This window comes from Amphiura filiformis, chromosome 4 (assembly GCF_039555335.1).
Source record: "Amphiura filiformis chromosome 4, Afil_fr2py, whole genome shotgun sequence".
Lineage (NCBI taxonomy): Eukaryota > Metazoa > Echinodermata > Ophiuroidea > Amphilepidida > Amphiuridae > Amphiura > Amphiura filiformis.
This window is the reverse complement of record NC_092631.1, coordinates 34615168-34637651: the sequence shown is the minus strand read 5'-3', so window position 1 is coordinate 34637651 and position 22484 is coordinate 34615168. Positions and strand designations below refer to the sequence as shown.

At 37.4% G+C, this 22484-nt stretch overlaps 1 protein-coding gene across 1 annotated transcript in view; it reads right to left on the bottom strand.

Annotated features, from left to right (window-relative positions):
- LOC140149804 (medium-chain acyl-CoA ligase ACSF2, mitochondrial-like) overlaps positions 1 to 20884 on the bottom strand; it is a 56767-nt gene extending 35883 nt beyond the window's left edge. Inside the window, exons 1-11 of the mRNA XM_072171844.1 lie at positions 20744 to 20884; positions 15566 to 15743; positions 14625 to 14753; positions 10913 to 10966; positions 9658 to 9770; positions 8654 to 8701; positions 6337 to 6454; positions 4134 to 4244; positions 3242 to 3387; positions 2372 to 2463; positions 846 to 916 (exon numbers count right to left, since the gene is read on the bottom strand). Coding sequence (XP_072027945.1) covers positions 846 to 916; positions 2372 to 2463; positions 3242 to 3387; positions 4134 to 4244; positions 6337 to 6454; positions 8654 to 8701; positions 9658 to 9770; positions 10913 to 10966; positions 14625 to 14753; positions 15566 to 15736 — 1053 coding nt within the window. The 5' untranslated portion in view covers positions 15737 to 15743; positions 20744 to 20884. The remainder of the gene's footprint in view (positions 1 to 845; positions 917 to 2371; positions 2464 to 3241; positions 3388 to 4133; positions 4245 to 6336; positions 6455 to 8653; positions 8702 to 9657; positions 9771 to 10912; positions 10967 to 14624; positions 14754 to 15565; positions 15744 to 20743) is intronic.
- Between the last annotated feature and the right edge of the window lie 1600 nt (positions 20885 to 22484).

The following is a 22484-nucleotide window of genomic DNA, read 5'->3' as shown; positions in this document are numbered from 1 at the left end:
TCACCTAATATACATTATGACACGATAGTGGATAGTGATATAAGACAGTGAGCGCACCGACACGCAACAGCGGCACGCTTGTAGATCCTCAATGATCGCGCGATAACGTGTTCGCGTAATACACGTGCGGGGATGTACTTACAAAACTTGATTTTTTTTTCTGGGAAAAAAGCACATTTACTTATAAAAATTATACTTAAACTGAATAAGAATGAGAATAAAAGCCCATCCATTATGACACGATAACTTTTTTTCTAAATATTGCCTGTTCGAATTCGCTTTGAAAACTTCAAAATCTATTCACCTCATCTCATATCTATAAGGTCAAATTTTAATAAACCAAATGGGTTTCATTACATGTCGGTCTCTTCTTGTTCAACTTAATTACTTTGAATCGTTTCAGAACATGACAAGAGATTTTTTTTTTTGCATTTTCTGATGCTTTTTTTGTTATTGTCATTTTGGAACGTAATGATTTGCTAACCGCAACCGCAACTCGACGATTGACCAATTTACAATAGATTTCACCCTCTGGAGGGCATACAAACTGATTTTGGACTAGTGTAACATGCGGTTTCCGTTCCGGTTTCACGTTTCACGTAAAAATCGCAATCTCTCTAATATCAATGTCACGCCAAAACGAATCAAGCTTTTTCAATGAAAGTAACAGAATAAGTAGGTGTCATATATGTGGCATTGTATTTCACATATTAAATTAGATTCACTGTTCATTTGATATTTTTAATATTTTTTTTCAAACACGGTATAGATCAGTCTGGGACACCCTGTATGACAGCATTTGGACATCATGTGATATTTATGAATAATTGTGGGAATGAACATACCAATAAATGTTTAGTTAGCTTTGTGGCTCTTTGGCGTAACGAATGAGGAATGATGCTACCACCTGCCATACCTGTAAATAAGAGGTACCGAAATATTACAATTACTTTAGAGTGACAATTCGACCTCTTTTAACGAGTATTAGCAGGCGCGGAAGCAGAACTCCAGTACCCCAGGGTGGTAACTCCGGTGCCTGAGTGTGGTACCATGGAAGAACATTGTGCAAATATAGTTTAGATTGACCATTCTAACTGTCTCAACGAGCATTAGCAAGCGCGGAAGCAGAAGCAGAGGGATTCCATCTGATAGGACTTCCAGAATAATCATATAAATTATTCCTAGTATATAATATATTGCTACCTTTAGTCTTATCTGACCTAGTTTATCTACTTGTTTTGCCCCGCAGCACGCTATAGTGATTACTCTTCATTCCAGAAAAATAGAGCACTAATTTGCTTGGTTTTGATTAAAAACATAATTATTATCCTGTTTTGCCGAATGTAAAATAAATAGATAAAATTATTTTGATTGTTTCCCCAATTTTTGTAGGGATGCGTTTTTAGGATGATTTTTAATTTGCTGGGACATTCATTCAAGCCCAACGATTTGTCTATAGATTAATATTTCAGGTTGTCCATTCTAATTTTGGGAAAACGCATTCTTTAATAATTATCAAAACTAACCTAAAGTATTAAAATTATGAGCAAATTCATAGCCTTTAATTTTGAATGCGTAGACTTATGCCAAGTCTTTTTTTAAAATAATTTTGTGACTGCAATTGTACGAAAATATTCAAAATTGCATGTTTTGGCCCATTTCCCCTTAAATTGCAAAAATATTAACATTTGATTTTTAATGCCAGCTTGTACTATTCTAAGAATTAGGATCTAGCTAGCTACATTTCATTTGGCAAAACAGGATAATATCTTTTTAATCAAAAAAAAAATAGTGCTGTATTTGTCTGGAATCAAGGAGAGACATATCCTCTGAGAAAACTAAATTTCAGAGGCGCCATTTCGATCGCAGAACTGAGTACAGTGGGGCCTTGTGTAAGAGCTGGACAGTGTAAGAGCCTGCCATGCTCATATGTAATGAGCTGGACCATAAATAAATGCCTAGAGAGACAAAAGGTGACCGTCGTATTAATGAGCTATGCAATGACGTAAACAAAGCACACGAAGCCGCAAATAAACGTTTTTTCTCATCTTTTCTGGAAGCTCTAAGTATCCCTTATAGGTCGTTTAATTACCTTTTAGAAACAAAATGTGTGGTAGGGTTACCTTTTACATTTGTTTGCATATTTTTTTTTATTACTAGACTGATTATAACCCACAGAAATTCCGACATTGGATTTGTGGTTGTGCATGGTGATTGACAGCTGCAGGGCGGGGCTAATTCTAAAAAGTCGATCCGGACGATGGTATAAAATGTTGATCTCCAGGAAATATTATCCCTTCTCTCCCTCTCTTTCTCCCATCTCCCACGTGCTTATAATATTAAAATGTTATTGGTAAGATCCACAACTCACAAGCTTGAAAAGATGAAAAATCATAATCGTCGAAGTTTGGCAAACTCAAAATGTCGTTCAAATGATGAATGACCATCATGGATCCAGTAATTCTATACAATAAAGAAAACAATAATCATCGTGACGAATTCTGCCTTGCTCGGACAACATCATATCATTAGCAAGCTAATATTATGAGGACAATCAAAATGACTCCTTTTTTGAAAAAAAATAGGCGTTTAAAATTGATATTCCTTCAAAATCCAACTTTAGCGGTGAGTTCCTTCGAACGAGCCATATTTAACCTAAAACAAGTTGACTAGGAACCAAAAGAGCCCTAGGGCCCATACTTGGTACAATGATGGCCCATGACCCCTAGATATTTTCTTTGGTAGTGCCGAAATGGTCAAGGTCATGTCACAGTCAAGGTCATACGGGTATAGATAGCTGGATTGTCATCAAACTTGGTGGATGAGATCACCATCGACTGTCGAGAATGGTCGAGGTCATGTCAAGGTCATCGGAGTATAGACTGTTGGATTGTCATCAAACTTGATGGATGTGATATCCATCGAGTGCCAATAATAATCAAGGTCATGTAAAGGTCATCGGAGTATAGATTGTTGGATTGCCATCAAACTTGGCGGATAAGATCACCATCGAGTGCCGAAAATGGTCAAGGTCAAGTCAAGATTATCCGAGTATAGATTTATAGTTTATCAAACTTGTTGGATGTGATCAGCAACGGGAGAGGGCATAGATATTCTTGTTTGCTAAAACACAGCAGTCCTCTCTCTCTCTTTTCTGTCAGTCCTTTACTCTCTTTTTTGTTGACAAAATAACAAAACAAAACAGTACAACATCCCTCTTTTAGTTTGAAAATGTACTTACCTTTCATCCTGGATAACATTTGCTAATAGTTGTACATCGTACGTAGGACCCACAATGATAGTAGTACCTCCTTTCATCATGGGCATTAATGCTCCCATCTGTGCACTCATTGACCCAAGGGACATGATCAGGGCATATCTGCATGTCTGGGTATAAAGATAATGAATATTATGTATGGGGCACTTTGACATGTTTAATATTAGTACAGCTGCTGAGCCGAATCATTGCACTTTGTGATGAAAGTATGAGAGTGCCCACTCAAGAAGTATATGGTCCAAAGTTTATTTTAAGATGTAGAAGCATATCCGATTTGACCCCTAGTGACCTCTACAGGTTATGAAAGTTCACATAGGGGTAACAAATTGAAATCTTGTCTTTGTCTTGTATGACTTGTCCTTGCCTCTTTGCACCGCATTGTTCTTGTTTTAGGGAAACTGAATATTCTCGAGGTGTGCTCTCTTCTGACCATTCTTCAACCTTATTGTAACATTGACCAAAAGCTGAATCCCATACTTCAGCTATGGTGCGAAAACCGCTCTAGGTATCAACGGAGGAGTGCTACAATGTGCAATGTGCGTCTGAGAAGGAAGGACTTTATTATTTAAAAAAAACATCAATATCTACCAATACACGGTTCAAAACGTAAAAAAGGGGCCAAAGTTTCCTGTGTGGATTTTCACCCTTTTTAAAACTTGGTCCCATTTAGTTAACTCGTAAGCTTTACATGGAGAACGGGTCACAGATGTTATTTTTTCATGCACAAATTTAAACAAGTTATAGTTTCATGAATGTTCAAAAGCGGTGCAAGAGTTTTTAAACTTTGGTCCTTTTTACGTTTTGAAACCTTTTTCGGTATAGGCCTACTCTTAGTAGAATAATTACTACTACTCACAAAATGTAAAGGATTTCCGTCTGCATCTTCCTCTAATCGCAAGCAACACTCTGCGTCCATCAGCAATGATCTATGTGTATGGGTCACACCTTTGGGAAATCCAGTTGAACCCTGGGAGATTAAAAATAATGATTTGCCATTTGCTTGAGATATGGGCAACAGACCATTAAAATCGCAATGACCGTCAAGATCCCGGTCAAGATGAACCCTCGGCAGCCCGTGAAACCGAGCATCCGAGGAATAAACGAGGAAGCCGTTACTCGGTTTGGTTGATCGGTTTGACCCAAGGATCCTTCTTGTTTCTTGACGGACCAGTCCCGATCGAAGTTATGATTTCCTGTTAAAATATGGACTATTTAATAATGAATTTGTCTAAATCAGGCATGATTACCCTCAGTGGTGTTTATTAGTGCAGGGCTGAGTGTCACCAAAATATTGACATTTTGATAATACTGGGAAAGTAATATATATCAAAATAAATATAATACTCTGTATATTCACAAAGTTTTGAGACATAAATGTAATTAGTTAATGAGATATGGCACGCATTAGAATGATACGACATGGTTTTTATGTAACACCCCCAATCTTTGTTCTGTGTTTTGGCATACAGTCGTATCATAGTCGTATCATCATACTTCGCCATAGACCACCGTGTAACTGCAGTTGCCTATTGTTTTGACATACTGTCGTATCACATGGTGTGTCTTATATTAATACATTAGGTTGTCAAATTGTGCATATTTTGGCATAGTATCATATGAGCTTGCAGATTAATTACTTCTAATTAGTAAATGAATAAAAAGTTTGTATTATGTTGAGAACAAAGACAGACATATTATCGATTATATTCTTTTGATAATAATAAACATATTCTACTTTGGTGCCCTCCAGTGGGTCTTCAAAAATTAGAAAAACTTTAAATGCGATTTTCTCAAAACTGCATTTTTCGTCATACGACAGTTTGCCAAAACAGCGACGGTTTGATTTATTAATTGGGCTAAAATAATAATTATGTGAATTTGCGCAAAATGCCATTTTTTAAAGGTAGCATGTTGCGCGCAGATTTTTATCAATACCCCGTGTCCAAATTAGCTGAAATTTCACAGGGATGGTGTAAAGATCTTTTCTGAGACATTGACAGAAGGAATTTTAAAAATACTTTTTATTTTGCGAAAAATAGGCAATTCGCCCGAAATAATGCCGACAAATCGCAAACCTTAGAATTTTTAAGGTCGTTCACCCTCGAAATTATTATTTGTCCCTATATTCTATCTGTAACTTTCAAGATCATGTCATTAGCTATCCATTCTTTCAATTTTTGAATAAAAAATATTAGATTAAGGAGGTGAAAAACAGGGCGCAAATTATATCCTTTCAAAATCCAAAATGGTCGCTGCGCTGTTTCCATAGCAACCAATATGTGCGGACCAGTTTGGCATGATTTTTGGAAGTCGATTCCCTGGGCTAGTATGTTGACCAAATATAAAAGCCTTGGGTTAAATATGACAGAAAATTTTGCCTGGGTTACCTTAAGCGTCCACCAAATGGCTTCAATAGGACATTTATTTTGCAAACTTTCCAACTTCTCAAAGAAGGCACATTTCCCGCGTCGCGCAAGTGCAACGATGGTCTCGTTGCGGCTTTTTTTAAGAATTACGGAATCTTTCTCTAGTCGTCCCTTTCTGACTCATCTAGATCCGCGCCTGATCCATGTTCAAGGTGAACGGAGTCCGGCTGTGCTTCTGCTGCCTTTATATTGTATAGTGTACGGGTCATGCTATCATGATCCAATACTGTTGTGACGTATCTCTTGCACTCCAGGCAGTAACGTACCGTGGTCGCTCCTATAGCGATGACTGCCAAAAGGTTACTTTTGCAGCCCCCTTCATCAAAGCCCTAAAAGTTTGACCCATTTCCCTTCTTCTTCCGCCGCCTCTTCTTTTTTGCCGCCCCTACTTTTTACCCCGAGGGCTCAGGCACACCCCCCACACACACACAAAAAATACGCGCATGCCAGTCACCATCTAGTCTAGGACCTTCTTGGCCTGGCACTTAACCAATCGCTCTCCAGTTACCATTCTTCAAAAAGTATCTCCAGCAGCCCGCTACTGAGCACCCGAGGACTAAAGTGGGCTCAAGTGACTGCTTCTCATCCGCACGTGCTATTCAATTAAGAAGGTATTTTCTCTTTAATTCTTACCGAAGTGAATGTAACACTGATAGGATCGTCAAAATCAACTCGATCTATAGCGTTCGTCACTGTACGTCTGTCAAATCCTTTGCCCATTTCCATGAAATCCGTCAATGAAATCATCCCTCTTAAAATTAAAAACAAATGACAGATCATAATAAAGTGAAATGGCAATTGAATCATCAATATAATTCTGATATCATTCACATATCGTTCAATTCCCTCTGCAATTGCAAGACGTTTCAATATACGGTGGCCTATTGTAAATATCGTATCACAAAACAGACCACGCGGTGTTTGTCGGCAAACGTCGGAATAACGATATGGCATGGCATACGACATGGCATATCTGAGCATTAACAGCAGAAACAAAAAATATCATTTTGAAGCTGTTGACGAGGAATCACCCAGAAAGCGATTAACCTCCCTGCTGAAGCTGGCTCTTGATCTAATGGCTGGAATTTGGGCAGGTAGAGAATTCCATAATTGGTCTGTAGATGGCAGAAATGATCTTTCGTGGCTGACATGCTTTGATCGTGGGACTTCCACTGCTAGGTCATGGGATCTCACAGACCTTCACAACCTGGGGTCATGGACATGGATGTCTGGCATCAGCTGGCATAACAACCCAGGGGCCTCGTTGTAGAACATACAATAGAAGAGGGTGGCTGCACCAACTGTCTTGCGGTGGCTCAATGGCTGAATCTAGTGAAGCTGAGCTAGTGAGGTGGGGTTGCACCACTCCAAGCATGGCTAGCATAATCTGCTTCTGATCGTGTCATGGTCTTGTAGATGATGGCTCTCTCTGGGTAGTTAGAATATAAGGCGAAGCTCTTCTGAGGAGTCCCAGTCGCTGACATTTTGGTGAATACAAAGACCAAAATATAGTTTTTGCTGCTACGCAGAAAGTCACGTCTTATGTTCTCGGCAGCGATTTGAGGTTGTCCGCTGCGATTGTCTGTTATATTCGCTAAGGGTATTGGGCTAAGGGCTTTGTTCCCTTTATGGACGTTTTCTGCAGCGGAAACGTTGGCGGAAAATTAGTCGCTGCGTCTGTTGCAACGGAAAAACGCCGACTATATTTTGACCTTTAAAAGTATTAAAATTGATTTTTGCTGCAAAAGACGTCCAAAAATAAAAATAAAAAGCATCGAACAAATCTGATCCTTTGAACGGAAAGAACCGAAGGTAACAATGGACAACGGAAACTCGCTGCGGATAACGGAAAAACCGTCACGTCTCACGTAACGGACAAACGCTCGCAAAACGTCGGACTATATTTTGGCCTTACGGTCTTCCGCTGCAGAATACGTAAGCGAACAAAGCTAATTGGTCATTTCAGCGGAAAGAACTGAATGTCGCAGCGAAACACCGAAAACGAGACGTCTGACTCAACTAAGAAATGCCCGCAAAAACGTCCGACTATATATTGCAGCCTTAACTCCATTCCATTAACACTGCTGATTTGATTACTGTTTCACAAAATCTTCATAATACATCTCTGTCGGCGATGGTATTTTCATGCAATTGATCACTCAAGTCAGGTCTTTTATTACCAGAATAAAAACTAAAATTATATCTTATAATTTATATGAATAAATGGCAAAAATGGTTTTACAGCTTTACACTGAAAAAAAAAATATAATTCATTTAGTCCGGTGACAGAACAAGGTAGGTTGGTTTTGCCAGTTAAAGTTTTGATTATGGGTGGTATAAAATAAGATTCAGATAGTGTCAAATTATTGCCCCTGGGCAACCCCTGTGCATATCCAAAATCAAAGTTTATGCACGGGTCAAAATTAGAAACGAGTCCAATTTTGTCCAAATCTATGCCAATTATGTCTCTCGTCATAAAAAAGGTCGAAGGTGAACTATGGAACACCATAGGGTTAAAATAGAAGATTCTTTTTGTGATAACAACTCTAATAAAGAATAGTTTGAACCACCGAGAATGACACGTTACCTAGGTAACACAACAAAAAAATTCATTGCAAATTGAGTCGTTACAGGTAGTTTTAACTATTCTTTATATTCTTTATTAGAATTAAGATAACAGAACCAACAATTTGAGACCATTTTCATAAAAAACTTTGATATATAACTCCGGAACAATAAGTCGAACTATATACTTTCTAAATCCTGACCCATGTATGAACTTTGGCTTTGGGAATCTTGAATTGCCCAGGGGTGTCAATTCTTCACCCACATGATCTCATTTTGTACCACCTATAGAACAATAATCAACAAAGAAAAACATTTAAACCACAGATGCTTTAACTGGCAAAACAATCTAACTTGATAAAACAGCAGTCGGACTATTACTCACTTGCAGTGATTGGTTCCTGCGTTTATGACATACTTCAAGCTTGGTGTGCTATATATGTAGTAAACAGGCAAAATAAAGGAACAGTCGAATATCGAATTCTATTTCACGTCAAAGAGTAACTTGCTATAGTATTCATCAATTGATATACTGCATAAGTTATAATATGCATAATTATATATAAGATGCACAGAGCGGCATCTTCGCCGTAATTCGGCATGATGTCGCCCTATACAGTTTTAAAAAAAGCGCAGTGATTTGTAGTGCGCTAGCACAGGCACAACACCTAGACGTTGATCCACAGGCCTCAGCAAACTTTACAGTGAACACTATGGCCCCCATATCATTCCTTAAACCATTAAACAACACAGGGACTTACAGCTAAGAAGCGCAAACCCTACACATTCCACAATTGACCATCGCAGCCAGGATCAAGCCAACTCAATTTTTTCCATTTTTAACACGAAAGTGTACTAACCACCGCCAGGGTTCGAACCCGTTCGTCAGCAAGAATTTTTTGCGCCAAAAACAAGGAGCCAATTTCCTCTCTTTATGAGCGTTTTTGTTTTTTAACTCAGCGTTGAATCCTTATATCTACGCCTTTGGAAGCTCCAATTATAGGCAAGGATTTTGGGATGCCTTTGGATTTTCACGTAAATCTGAGAAGAAATTTGAGAGCGGATCACTTCATTCTGTCAGTGGGATAACTGACACAACCAAAATTTAAATCATAGTCGAACGCCTTATCGATTCAGCTTACTTGACTGCTTGTATAGCGCAGCGCAGAGAGACAGTTTATGGTTATTTCGGTTCATCAGTACAAAACACGTTTATTTTCATCAAAAAGAGTTTTTGAGTTAATTTTGAATTTGCATTTATTGTTACGTTGGATAAAATTGGAAACGAAGGAACAGAGGAGGAGGAGGAGGAGGAGGAGGAGGAGGAGGAGGAGGAGGAAAAAAGTAGGAGAAAAGGAGAAGACGTAGTTTTACTTTTTTTAATCTTACATTTGGCAATTGAGGCTATTGGCGGAATTTGTCAGTAACTCTGGTATAACTTGGCTGCCTCTGTCACACATATCAGACGGTGATCTCATCAAGACGACGACTTTCAATCCGAGCTATAAAGAGAGAGAAAAGTTCATTTTCATGACTATTATTATTTTTGATCGTTGCTCTTTACATTTGTGTGTCTTTTTTGTTCGTCTGTCTTCTTCTTTGCTTTCTTTGCTCTTGTACTAGTTGGCAGTTCGTGGATGTGCGACATGGTTTTGGCTTTACTTAAACATATCCTTAGCTCTTAAGGCTTGGATGAGAATGAACATGCTGAAACTTAATGACAGCAAAACTGAGTTTTTTGTGACCACTACTCCACACCTGAAGCGCTCAATGATACCGGTTGCTTTGAGGGTTGGGGACAAATCCATCTGTCCTTCAGATTCTGTGCGTAACCTAGGGGTTATTTTTGACTGTCAAATGTCTATGTCCATTTACGTCAAGACTCTTTGTTCTAACCTTACATACCAGCTTCGCAACATTTCCCGGATACGTCGGTACTTGGATTATGACACTTGTCATCTGGTCATAAGAGCCCTTGTCCTTTCCAAGATCGATTATGGCAATGGGCTGCTTCTTGGCTGTTGTAAAGCAGACATTCAAAGACTACAACGGATCCAGAATTGGGCTGCGAAGCTGATATGTAAGGCCCTCAAATATGATCATGCCACACCGTATTTAAAGCAGTTACACTGGCTCCCTGTTGAAGAGCGCATCAATTTCAAAGTTTTAGTCACTGTGTTTAAATGCCTCACCAAGAGTGTTCCTGAGTACCTGTCTGATTGTGTTTCCCTGCACTGCCCTGCGCGTGCAGGCCTGCGTTCTGCTTCTGATACCACCCTCCTGACAGAGCACAACACAATCAAAACACTCATGTCAGCTGAACGCAGGACCTTCTCCTATGTTGCCCCACGCACCTGGAATAGACTGCCAATTGGTATCAGGGAATCACAATCTGTGGGTATTTTCAAGAGGGTTCTAAAGTCACACTTGTTTCAATAGATTTTGTAGCCTTCACAGGCAGTTCTCATTTATTTTTTCTTCATGTTCTTCTTTTGCTTTGTTTTTTGTTTTGAGCGCTACGTTCTAAATGTAGCAGCGCTATATAAATATTTATAATGTATGTATGTATGTTAGTTTCAATTGAAATTGTTTTGAATATTTTCTATACGGTTTATTTGTTATCTCTTTGCGCCACATACGTTACCCTTTGAATGACTTCTTGCTGAACACTCAACGGAAAGTCCATCCTCATATTAACCTTAAGGAGAAAAAAAAAGGAATTTTGTGTTTCAGATATTTTAATAAATGCACATTTTGACCGATGAGTGTATGCAAGGAATATTGTAACACCTTCCGAACGGCAAAATTCGTACCCTCTAGAAAAGTACTTTGCCCAAAGACGCATTCCTCTACGAACACGATGGTATATGAAACAAACGACGGGTCATACCGTATAGATTTCTACTTAAGGCCAAGATCATGAGATATAATAGTAGTTCGACGTTTTAGGTGCAACAAAAGCATCAGCAATTATCCCACTTTGCGCTTTCAATGCACAAAATTGCCACAGAAAATAAGAGCACTTGAACTAATCACAATGTACAGTGTACACATCAAAACATGTCAAGTCCAATGGGTTTCTATGGTCATTGACCTATTTTAATGCAACATCTAGGTTATGAAACATCCTACATATTGCTAACTAGCATTGTTTAAGATCATTTATCAAAGCGAAGATTTCGACACCATTTTCATCAAGATTGGAGCAAGTTTAAAATTTTGACACTTTAGAGGTCAACGCTTGACCTTGGACCTTTTTGGTAATAACTCAAGAACGGTACATCCTAGATAGGTAAAACTATACATTTTCGACACAATTTGATGAAATTTGACCACCATGTCAAGTTTAATGACCTTTCATCCATCCATGGGACAATATTTTATTTTAAAAACAACAACATGTTTGTACTAGGGCCTTTAAGGATTACGAAGAAACAGGTAAGAAAAGTGCATCATCTGGGTGCATGGGGAAAATATCTGGGAATCCCACCAAAGGATTAAGAGGTTTTATGGCCAAATATGCCTACACAAAAGTACATCCTTACAATCACCCGCACATGCACCCTACTAGACTAATTCCAATCAGCCGTCTACACTTCGCATGTACTGTGTATGCTTCGTAGTGACGACTGATTATCTTACAGCCAATCAGTCAGTCGTGAGCACGGTCGCTAATGAGCTGAATCGGCTAGTTGTGAAATGAGGATCTCGAAGAATCTCATGGTTTCTCGCTCGCAATCCGTGTACAATAATTTAGACAAAAACACGCTCAGCACTGACTGACCTGAAAGGATAGGTATATACTGTCATCTGTTTTCTGAAAAACATTTCAAAATTGCTTCCAAATTGCTAAGGAGGCATGTACATTTAATTCTGTGACAAAAAACGAGACCAAGTTTGCTTTATTTTTGTTGTTTTTGATCATTTAAATGACACTAACTTTTTGTTAAATTTTTCCAAATTGAAAACCTTAGGCGACATTCGTCTACCTCCCATCCGATTTACCTAATCATGAACTTTTTTACTTCATTTTCACGTAGTTCACATAATTCCGCTTCGTTTGGTATATTTATAGGTATGTGTTATTTAGATTAAGTGTCTAAATTGTTCTTCAAAAATGATGGAAAAATGCGAATTTTACCGAATTGCAGGCCTTTCTCGTGGTATTTCTTGCGTCACCTATCAATCAACATTCGGGTTGTACGCGCCCTAACACAAATACCGCGCCGGCGCGCGGTTAACTTTGCGTGACGCTCGCGCTATGCAAGTGGTGTACAGTGTGATACGCGTTTAAATTCGCCACAGCATAAATAAGTAAACAAAAAGTTTTAAAATACCTGAATATTTTCAAAGCTCATTTCATCTTCGCCGATAACTGTCTACCTCCCACGGTTGTTTGATGTGATCATTTATTGGTTTTGCAAACAAAACATCATGTATAACCCAATTTTAGGCTTAATCAGCTAAAAGCAATATTATGCTAATGTATACAGATGATTTTGAATCATTTTCAACTTTAATTTCACCTCTTTTACAAAATTATTCACGTTTACAGCATTTTTAAAGCTTTTTCGGATATAAAATGTATCTATTTATGACAAAATTGGTGGCGCTATTTAGTTACTGGAAATTACTCTTTCAAGCTTTTAATACAAATAATCCCATTTATTTTTTGATGACATATGTTTATAAAATTTCTTTGTTGCTTATTTCACACGTTCTATCTATTTTAATGGCAGTAATGATCACCTACCCCTTGCAAATTAAGAAATATGATTTAGGATAAATAGCGCCACCTATAGTTTGCATTTACTTAATAATGAAGCCAATTCTATATACATCAAACAACCGTGCTCCCGGGTGATTTACGTCAATTTGTACAACATTTTCGTGGCATTTGTGTACAAAACCGTTTTATCTTTCATATTTGTGATTTTTACGATTGTGTTATTTAAATTACAAATACAAAATTAAGTTTAAGTATGATGCTTTTTTTCCCAACTTTTTACTGAAATTGTTTAGTTCAAAACACACGTTTATTTTTCATCTAAATAATCTTTGATTTCCTTTTTTTTTTTGTGACATGCAAGTTTACTAGTTTGGAATGCTAATTTGAGAGAGTGATAATTTTTCGTGTTAAAATAAAGAAATTAGAGCTCTTCAAACAGGGAAATGTCATGGGCTGATTGTTCTCGAACCTCATTTTACCTTCCCAAAAAAGTGTCTACCTCCTGGTCGATTTACGCCAATTCGTACGGATTTTTCGAGGTATTTGTATTCAAAACCTTTGTAGGCTATTGGTCAGATTTTTGAATTATACGAATGTGTTATTTCAATTACCGCAGAAAAATGGACTTTAATACTGTGTTTTTTCCCGACATTTTTACTGAAATGTGCTAGTTCAAAACACACGCTATTTATTCATCCAAATAAACTTGGATCTACTTTTTGTTTTGCAACGTGCAAGTTCATTGGGTTGGCATGATAATTTGAAAGTTTTGTAATTTTTCGTGTTAAAACAAAGAAATGAGCGCTCTTCAAACAGGGGAATGTCATGAGCTAATTAGTATGCATAATTGGCCACGGAGCATTACGCGCACTGGTTGTTATGCATATTTACTTTCACACAGAGCAGCGTTTGAGCGTGCTCACGACCATAGACATACCACCTAGACCTGTAACTGCCCATCCCTAACCATGGCAGTAGTTGAAGCCACGTATCCAAGGTGATTTTGGTCGGGTGGTCGGACGCGGAGAAATAAGCGTTCATGTCTGGAACGAAAAACGCGATCGTTTGCGTGATTGCTTCGCCGTTATCGCCCGCGTCAAACGCAACATGTTCTGTAGACGCGAACATGTCTGCTTGTTTGCGTCCGGGTTGCGTCCTTGTCAAAATCGTTGCTAAGCAGTGTTGACTTCACTACGCAAACCAAAGTTATAGGTCTAGGTTCTTGTTTGTCTGGGCTCACGACTGACTGCAATATCATGACGGATTTCTGAAAACTATCCAATGCGACTTTGCTTGTGCGCCGTAGCGCGACTGACTAGCGGCGCCCGTGTACCGCGTCGCTGTACCGCGCCGCTGTGACAAGATCGCGCTCTGAACTTCGAAAAACAACAAACTCGGTCAAAAGGTCAATTTGGACACAACTGCGCATGCTCTATGCCACAGGAATCCTGTTGTAAAATCCGTCACTTTTTTTCCACGTAGTTTTCTCAGTCGTCAACCCAGACGGTTGACGACTGAGGGCAGCAGTCTAGCACCCTACATCATGCACACACATACAGATCCCCTCCACACACACCCCTCCCCACACACCCGACAAACCTCCTTGTACACCCACACACCTACTCACCGTTATGACACCCATTTGCAGTGAGGCTAGGTGTGCCAGTAGCCACTCGTAATGGTTTCCACCCCAAATTCCTAGCGTATCTCCTTTCTTCAAACCCAGCTTCAGCAAACCGCCGGTAAACTGCTGACACTGTTATTAATATATTTTTAAAAAATACGAGAGGTAAATTGTGATATACGTTAACAGTTTCTAAGAAATTGGGGTGTATGTAAGATTTATCAGTAGTAGATTTCTGTCACAGTGGATATTGGGTCGTTGTGTGAAATTTTTAAAAATTTCTGTTGGGTAACATTTCAAGGTCTATTCAGTGATTTGCTCATCCAGACGATTGTAAAATTTATCAAAATTCAAGATTTTGGTACCTCTGTCATTATCATAGATGTGTTAACATAGCCTGCTAGTAGTTCAGCCGAAACCGTGTATATATATAAAAAAAATAAGACATTTACATGAATCTGTAACTTATATACTGACAGTATATAAAATAGCTACATGTATTTGAATGGGGCTTCATCAATACTGCTGTTTTCTTCGTTTTTTGCCAAATGTTTCATTTCAAAAATACCAAATGACAATTTGAATGACTTATCCTTCACTTTCAAGTAATAAATAAACAATTTTGATTTTTTTCACACTTGCGCTTGGATCACTGAATGGGTCTTTTAAAGACGTTCTACGCACGTACTCTTATATATGTGAGTGCTCCACCGCTCCTTCCTAAAACGATACTATAAGTTAATCTCCATCGCTGCACATCTTTCACTCTTTCAAGGGATGTTTAAATGTCAAAGCTAATGAAGGCATTAAATTCTATTAAGGTAACGTTGACGGGTTTGTGCCAAGTTAGTTATTATTGTCTCGCTCGAAAACTTAACTACGTAAATCCTATCGTGATTTGAAACTGCATGACGGTAGGGCATTCTAAATGCCGGTATACTTACTTCTTCTTGCATTTGTCTGAATGTTTTTCGTTCTTTATCTGCATAAAATACATACATCTCTTTGTCTGGGTTCTGATTAGCCACTTCGTTGAATCTCTGCCCAATGCTGTTACCAGAAAACGGTGTTTTCTCTGGCACATGGATGTAACTTTTTGTTAGCTTCTGCGACATACTGACACTGCAATAATTTAAATAAAAACGATGCCAACATTTAATATATGTGACGTGTCATGTCAAAAGGAGACACTTTTGGGCAGGTTATCAATTTTGAGGTTTTTACATATCTTAAATATAGAGATATTTTGCTCCACAACACCATTTTCCCCAATGAAATCGGACATTCCTAAGCAAAGATATTGAGTTCGTAAGTTATGGTACCGTAATCACTCGATAGTTATCATATGTGCCTTCTATTGAGGGCTTTTGAAAACGTGCAAAAATGAAAAAAAAAATGAACAGCGCCATCCACAAAAGTGTAAAGGGTTTTGAGCAAATCATCGATACACATAATGTTTACTTTATATCGCATTCAAGGTCAGGTAATAACACCAAAAAAACACCGAAAATTAAAGCCACAGTTTCCCAGGTCAAATTTTCTCAATATATTATCCGAATCAATCAATCAATCAATCAATCAATCAATCAACAATCAATCAATCAATCAATCAATCAATCAATCAATCAATCAATCAATCAATCAATCAATCAATCAATTACTTAATTAATTAATTAGTTGATTAGATATGATCAATTGAACAATCGATCAATCAATCAATCAATCAATCAATTAATCAATCAATCAATTAATCTGCAGAAATGATGAAATTTGATTCCCAGTTTCAAGTATGTGTCAACAATTTAAATTATCTTATAGACTTATTATAGGCATAGTAAAGGGAAAATTGCCTCATTCACTTTTGCTCGATACAATTGTATTGGGGCTTTGCACGTGTGTAAGGGTGTGTGGGGTGAGCTGATTAGTGTAAGGGGGTTATCATTTCCTTCGGAATGGGGGTCCCAAATTTTCCAGAAGTCGGTGTCAATAAAATTGCGACCCCCACTATTTCGGCAACAACAACTTTATGACCCCCTACCGATACAACTTACCCCCTAAACAGGCTAAAATTATATTGAAATCAGTCTTTTTAAATACACCCTATATGTGGTAGGTAATCTTGTGACTCCCTACATTTTGGTCATCACAAATTTTATGACCCCCCCTTATTTCTTTCCACAAATTTATGAAACCCGTATATTTGGGAACCCCCTTCCGAAGAAAATGATAGCCTCTAAAAAGCAATGTTAAATAAGGATTTCTTTTTTATTTCGTTTTTGGCCCCCAAAGGCATCTGTACTGTTTATAAGCTTTACAACTTTCGGCTTAAACTCACTAAGTTTCTTTGAGGGGGGTGGTAGGACTGAGCCGAATTCTGCGTACGCCGTACATGTACCCTATTGATGAATAGCAATCTAATATTGATTAACAAACAGTGGCGGCGCCAGGGGATGGCAGAATTCCCCCAGTCAAAGCTCTTGTCCCCCCTCCCCCAGTTGGCCCCAATAAAACCCAATATTACGAGAACTACTTTTTGCTGCAATTCTGCGCAACATTTGCTAATTTTGCCACCCCCAGAAATTCACTTCCCTAAATGCCTCCCCCGAAACAAAAAAATTAAATAAACAAACAAACAAACAACCATGTTTACCTACACTATAATACTTCTAAAAAAATCGTAAATGGCAACTGACCACTGTTTCTTTTATTTATCAAAATGAAAATACAGCAATTATTGAGAAGATAATTTCACGAACTTCGCGCCTTATAAAATTACCTTTGTTTGGTTGTTTTGTACATAATTCTTAACATGATTTGGGATGGCATACTGTACCATACACTTTTTAATGCCTCGATGTCAACATAATGGCCGCTAAAAGCTGCTCCAGAGGACAGAGGAAAAATTCATGTTCGACGGAAAAGATTCATATCAAAAATAGATTAATGTTTTTGGAAAATATGCGCGTATCAAATATGTAGAACTTGGCTGTTAAAACCTCAAAATAGATGTAGTTTGCCTGGCACATTTGGGCAGTGAGATAAAAAAAACCCGTGCAGTGAGAATTAAAAAATTCGTCCTTATATGTATAACCAACCTTTAACAATGAGAGGACATTATTGAACCTCGTTGACTTGGGGATTATTTGAAATGACCGACAATTATGACAGTTCGATATTTATTACCAGCATTTTGAAAAAAAAGAGACACATGTAGAAACGAAAAAAGCTACCATTTTGTTGAAGGAGCAAAGTTCAACAAACCATAACCCCGCTTCTGGATATCATTTGAAGTCAATGGTATACCATTTTAAAGCTTATTATAATATATATTTTCTAAACATGAAATAAAACAAAATTGACCGGGGAGGAATTTACGGCTCATTCGTTGTGTACGGTCACATATAGTCCCTTTCAGGTAAAGCATTTCATTACCAATTTCTTGAAAAGTTCCAATTTACATGGTGTGATGCATATAATAGAAAAAGTTTGCGACCCGCTAGTATATCGTCACTCACCCCCCCCCCTCCTCCCCTTTCTCCAACGCTTTGATTACGACAATGTTGCAACCAATACAATGTCTGAACATGCCTGGCGATAGCAACAAAATGAGCTAAAATGCCAGAGAGAGAGGCAGGGTAAAAACTGTCGAATTGAACCCCATATTAGGTTGTTCCGAAATTTGACCTATTGGTTAAATACCATTAAACCATTGCTGTGACGTCAGTCTATTCAATAGCCTGTAGATTATTTTCTACGAATCAACACTTTTCTGCACGAATCTTCAGTTAAGTGTGGATTCGTACAGAGAAGTGTGGATTCGTACTAAACATGTAATCTACAGTTTATTAAATAGAATTACGGCTGTTTCTAAATTAAGTGATAGGAAAAGGAACATTATCATGAAGAAATAAAATAAAATGAACGACATTCAAAAATTATGAAACCATTTTACACTAAAAATACAATGAATACCGTGGTATTTTATTTGTACATGCGCTGATCTTACGTTTTCCAAAATTATATAGCCTACCGAGCTTTTGTATAGGCCTACAAACATGACAAAATTGTATTGTAAAATAACAACGCAAATTTGGCATTTTTAGTGTAACTTGACCATTACACTTTCATTTGTGTTATAAAATCTATTATTCCACCAAGATTTGCATAGGCCTATGCAGGGACTCGCATTTGAAATTTTCAGGAGAGCATTAAATAGCTTTTCTGGGCCATCAAGGAGAGCTGTTCGGAGCATTTATAATAGAATGTAGGGACAGAATGGTTCACTAAGGAGAGCTAAAACACTCTCCAATATCAGATTTAAGGAGAGCATTAGGAGAGTAATTGCTCTTGCTCTCCTCAAAAGGCAGTCGCTGCCTATATGTTCTGTTTTTCTACTTATTTTAATTAAAAATTTATCTTTTGTCGTTTTTTTTTTCTTTTATGTTCTTTTTTTCTTTTTCTTCCTTTTCATTTCAGTCGCTTACATGTTTTTTATTTAGGAAACTTTGCTACATAATACACATTCTGTATCAATGCATTTAGGCCTATTTATTTATTTGTTTATTTATTTGTTTGTTTTGCACATGTTTAGTTTGGGAGCACGTGTAGCCGAGTGGATAAGGCACCTGACTCATAATCCATAGGTTGCGAGTTCGAGCCCCGCTTTTGCCAACGTGTTGTGTCCTTGGGCAAGGCACTTTATCCTCATTGCCTACTGGGGGATGGGGCTGGGTTGGATTTGCAAATTGCATTGTGTCTATTTAATGTACAATTCTAGCAATTTGACCTGCGGGTCACCATTAGAGTTTGAAATAAAAACCTTCCTTTTTTTTAATGATAAAAGCCACTGCCGTAGATCTATTTTCTGTTTAAATTTTATTTGTCTTTCGTGTACAAACTGCATTTTGTTTCATCTGGTGGTATTTTGGCTAGCTTGAATATTTACTTATATCGATCAGTAGGCCTATCCGATAATTAAATATTATAATGTTAGCATGGTTATAGGGACACGCCATTTGATTTCCAGGGGGCTGGAAGTTGAGGTCGAGGCTTTTTTCCGTGTCGAAGGCGGCGAAGTTTTGTTGTGGTTTCTGTTTTGTTTGTTTGTTTTTTGCTGCTGCTGAAATTCATGGACAGTAGGTATTATTAATAGGACCAACCAAATAAAACGAATTCTTCCTCTGTTTACACATTTAAAATGGACATATGCCTACCTTTGTTCGGCTAAATGTAGAATCATGTTTTAGGTCATTTTCCCTTTTCGAAAGACATCTTCAAAACAAATCCCATGAATCAACAATATATCATTTGAATGCCTCGTGGATTATTATTCAAGAATCAACAGTTCTTCGTGTATTCTCCTTAACCTAATTGTGTATTACACGGGTTTCAATGAGAAAATTGCTAATTTCGGGTGGAATTTTATCATATTCAGAACTCTCACAGTTTAATGCCACTAATATCAGGTGAAACTATATGATTTAGATGCCAAATGATCAAAAACTCAACATAGGTTGAGCTGAGACTTTTCTTGTTTTAACGCACTGATGAACCGTAAACACCTTAAAATGGCAGTGCGCCCTCGAAGCTGAAAGTTACAATATGGTAGGGCGAATATTTATTACAAACTGAAGCCGTGCGTATGAATTTTGGTACTATTACAACAAAAATGTCATATAATGAGAGAATATAATACCATTTTGAAGCATCAAACCCTAAAAAGTACTTTTTTGGCTATATAACTTGATCAATTCAGCGATTTTAATGCAGTCGTTTCAGATGCCATACAAATAAATAGTTACTCGTCGTATTTCCATGTATCGTCCAGGCCTATTAGTGGTATGTAACCTATTGGGCCTTACTATACTAGGCCCAAGGATGGATGGCAATGATTATGCAAAATTGGCAACTAAATATGAGAGATTTCCTCGCGCCGCTCACGCTTCAGAAGATAACTTCTATGCAGAGGTGTATCGATACCGATCTGACTGCCATGTTGTAATTGTAACGGAGAACAAGGTTAGTCAAATTATGATTACGTATTTGACGCCATATGTCTCATATATACAATAACTGAAATATCGTACATTTTGGAGATCAATATGACTGAATGAATATTTTACCTGCTTTACGACACAAGAAAACTTGTAGCAATTAATGTTCCTTTTTAACGTTTAGCTGCCAATGTGACACACACACTATTCATGACTAACCATACGTACGTATAGCATAATACCGATGATTGTATTTTCCGCTCCATAGAATCCCATTTCACCCATGAAACCAAGTACAATTCGCCTCGTTTCAAGTTCAGGGCAAAGTTCAAAGTGAAACTGGTGATCTGTATCATTAAGGATTTCTTTTTTATTCCGTTTCTTTGTACTGTACTTTGTACATTTGTACTGTTTATGCTTGGGACAGGGACAGGGGTTATTTTAACTGCCAATGTGACACACACACTATTCATGACTAACCATACGTACGTATAGCATAATACCGATGATTGTATTTTCCGCTCCATAGGATCCCATTTCACCCATGAAACCAAGTACAATTCGCCTCGTTTCAAGTTCAGGGCAAAGTTCAAAGTGAAACTGGTGATCTGTATCATTAAGGATTTCTTTTTTATTCCGTTTCTTTGTACTGTACTTTGTACATTTGTACTGTTTATGCTTGGGACAGGGACAGGGGTTATTTTAACGAACCTCCTGGCACATTTGTGCAGTGAAATTTAAAAAAACCGTCAGTGAGAATTAAAAATTCGTCCCTATGCCATTCCACAAACTCATTAGGGACGGCTAAATAGCGCCTTCCATATAACCCCTTTCAGGTAAAGCATTTCATTACCCGTTTTCTTGGTGGTGCATATTATAGAAATAAACATCTAAAAAAAAGTAACTAAGCCCCCTTAAATAATGGCTATTATTCAAAAACGGGCTATTGTATTACAAATCTGTAAAATGCGTTGGAAGCAGAATTTATTTCTGCGCATTTTGACACCTCATTTGATACGATAGCTCAGAAAACAATACAACACCGGTCAATTTAATGTAGTGAGGTCCGGATTTGAAAGTTGCACTTACATACAAATTTTAACAATCTCATGAATATTCAAATTAATGACGTCATCTCATGAATATATGAAAATTCAAATTACTGACGGCATCTCATGAATATTCAAATTACTGACGTCATCTCATGAATATTCAAATTAACTACATCATCTCATGAATATTCAAATTACCTACGTCATCTCATGAATATTCAAATTAATGACGTCATCTCCTGAATATTCAAATGAATGACGTCATCTCATGAAAATTCAAATCACCTACGTCATCTCATGAATATTCAAATTAACTACATCATCTCATGAATATTCACCTTACTGACGTCATGAATATTCAAATTACTGACGTCATCTCATGAATATTCAAATTACTGACGTCATCTTATGAATATTCAATTTACTGACGTCATCTCATGAATATTCAAATCACCTCATGAATATTCAAATTAACTACATCATCTCATGAATATGCAGCTTACTGACGTCATCTCATGAATATTCAAATTACTGACGTCATCTCGTGAATATTCAAAGTATCTACTTCATCTCATGAATATTCAAATTACCTACGTCATCTCATGAATATTCAAATTAATGATGTCATCTCATGAATATCCAAATTACATGAATAAAAATTATATATCTGGTGAATATTTAAGTTACCTACGTATCTCATTAATTCAAATTTATTTTCACATCACATGAATATTACATGAATATTCATTGCATATTCATAAAAGCTGAATATTCATATCCAAATAAAAAAAAATTGATATTCAATATTTAATATTCAA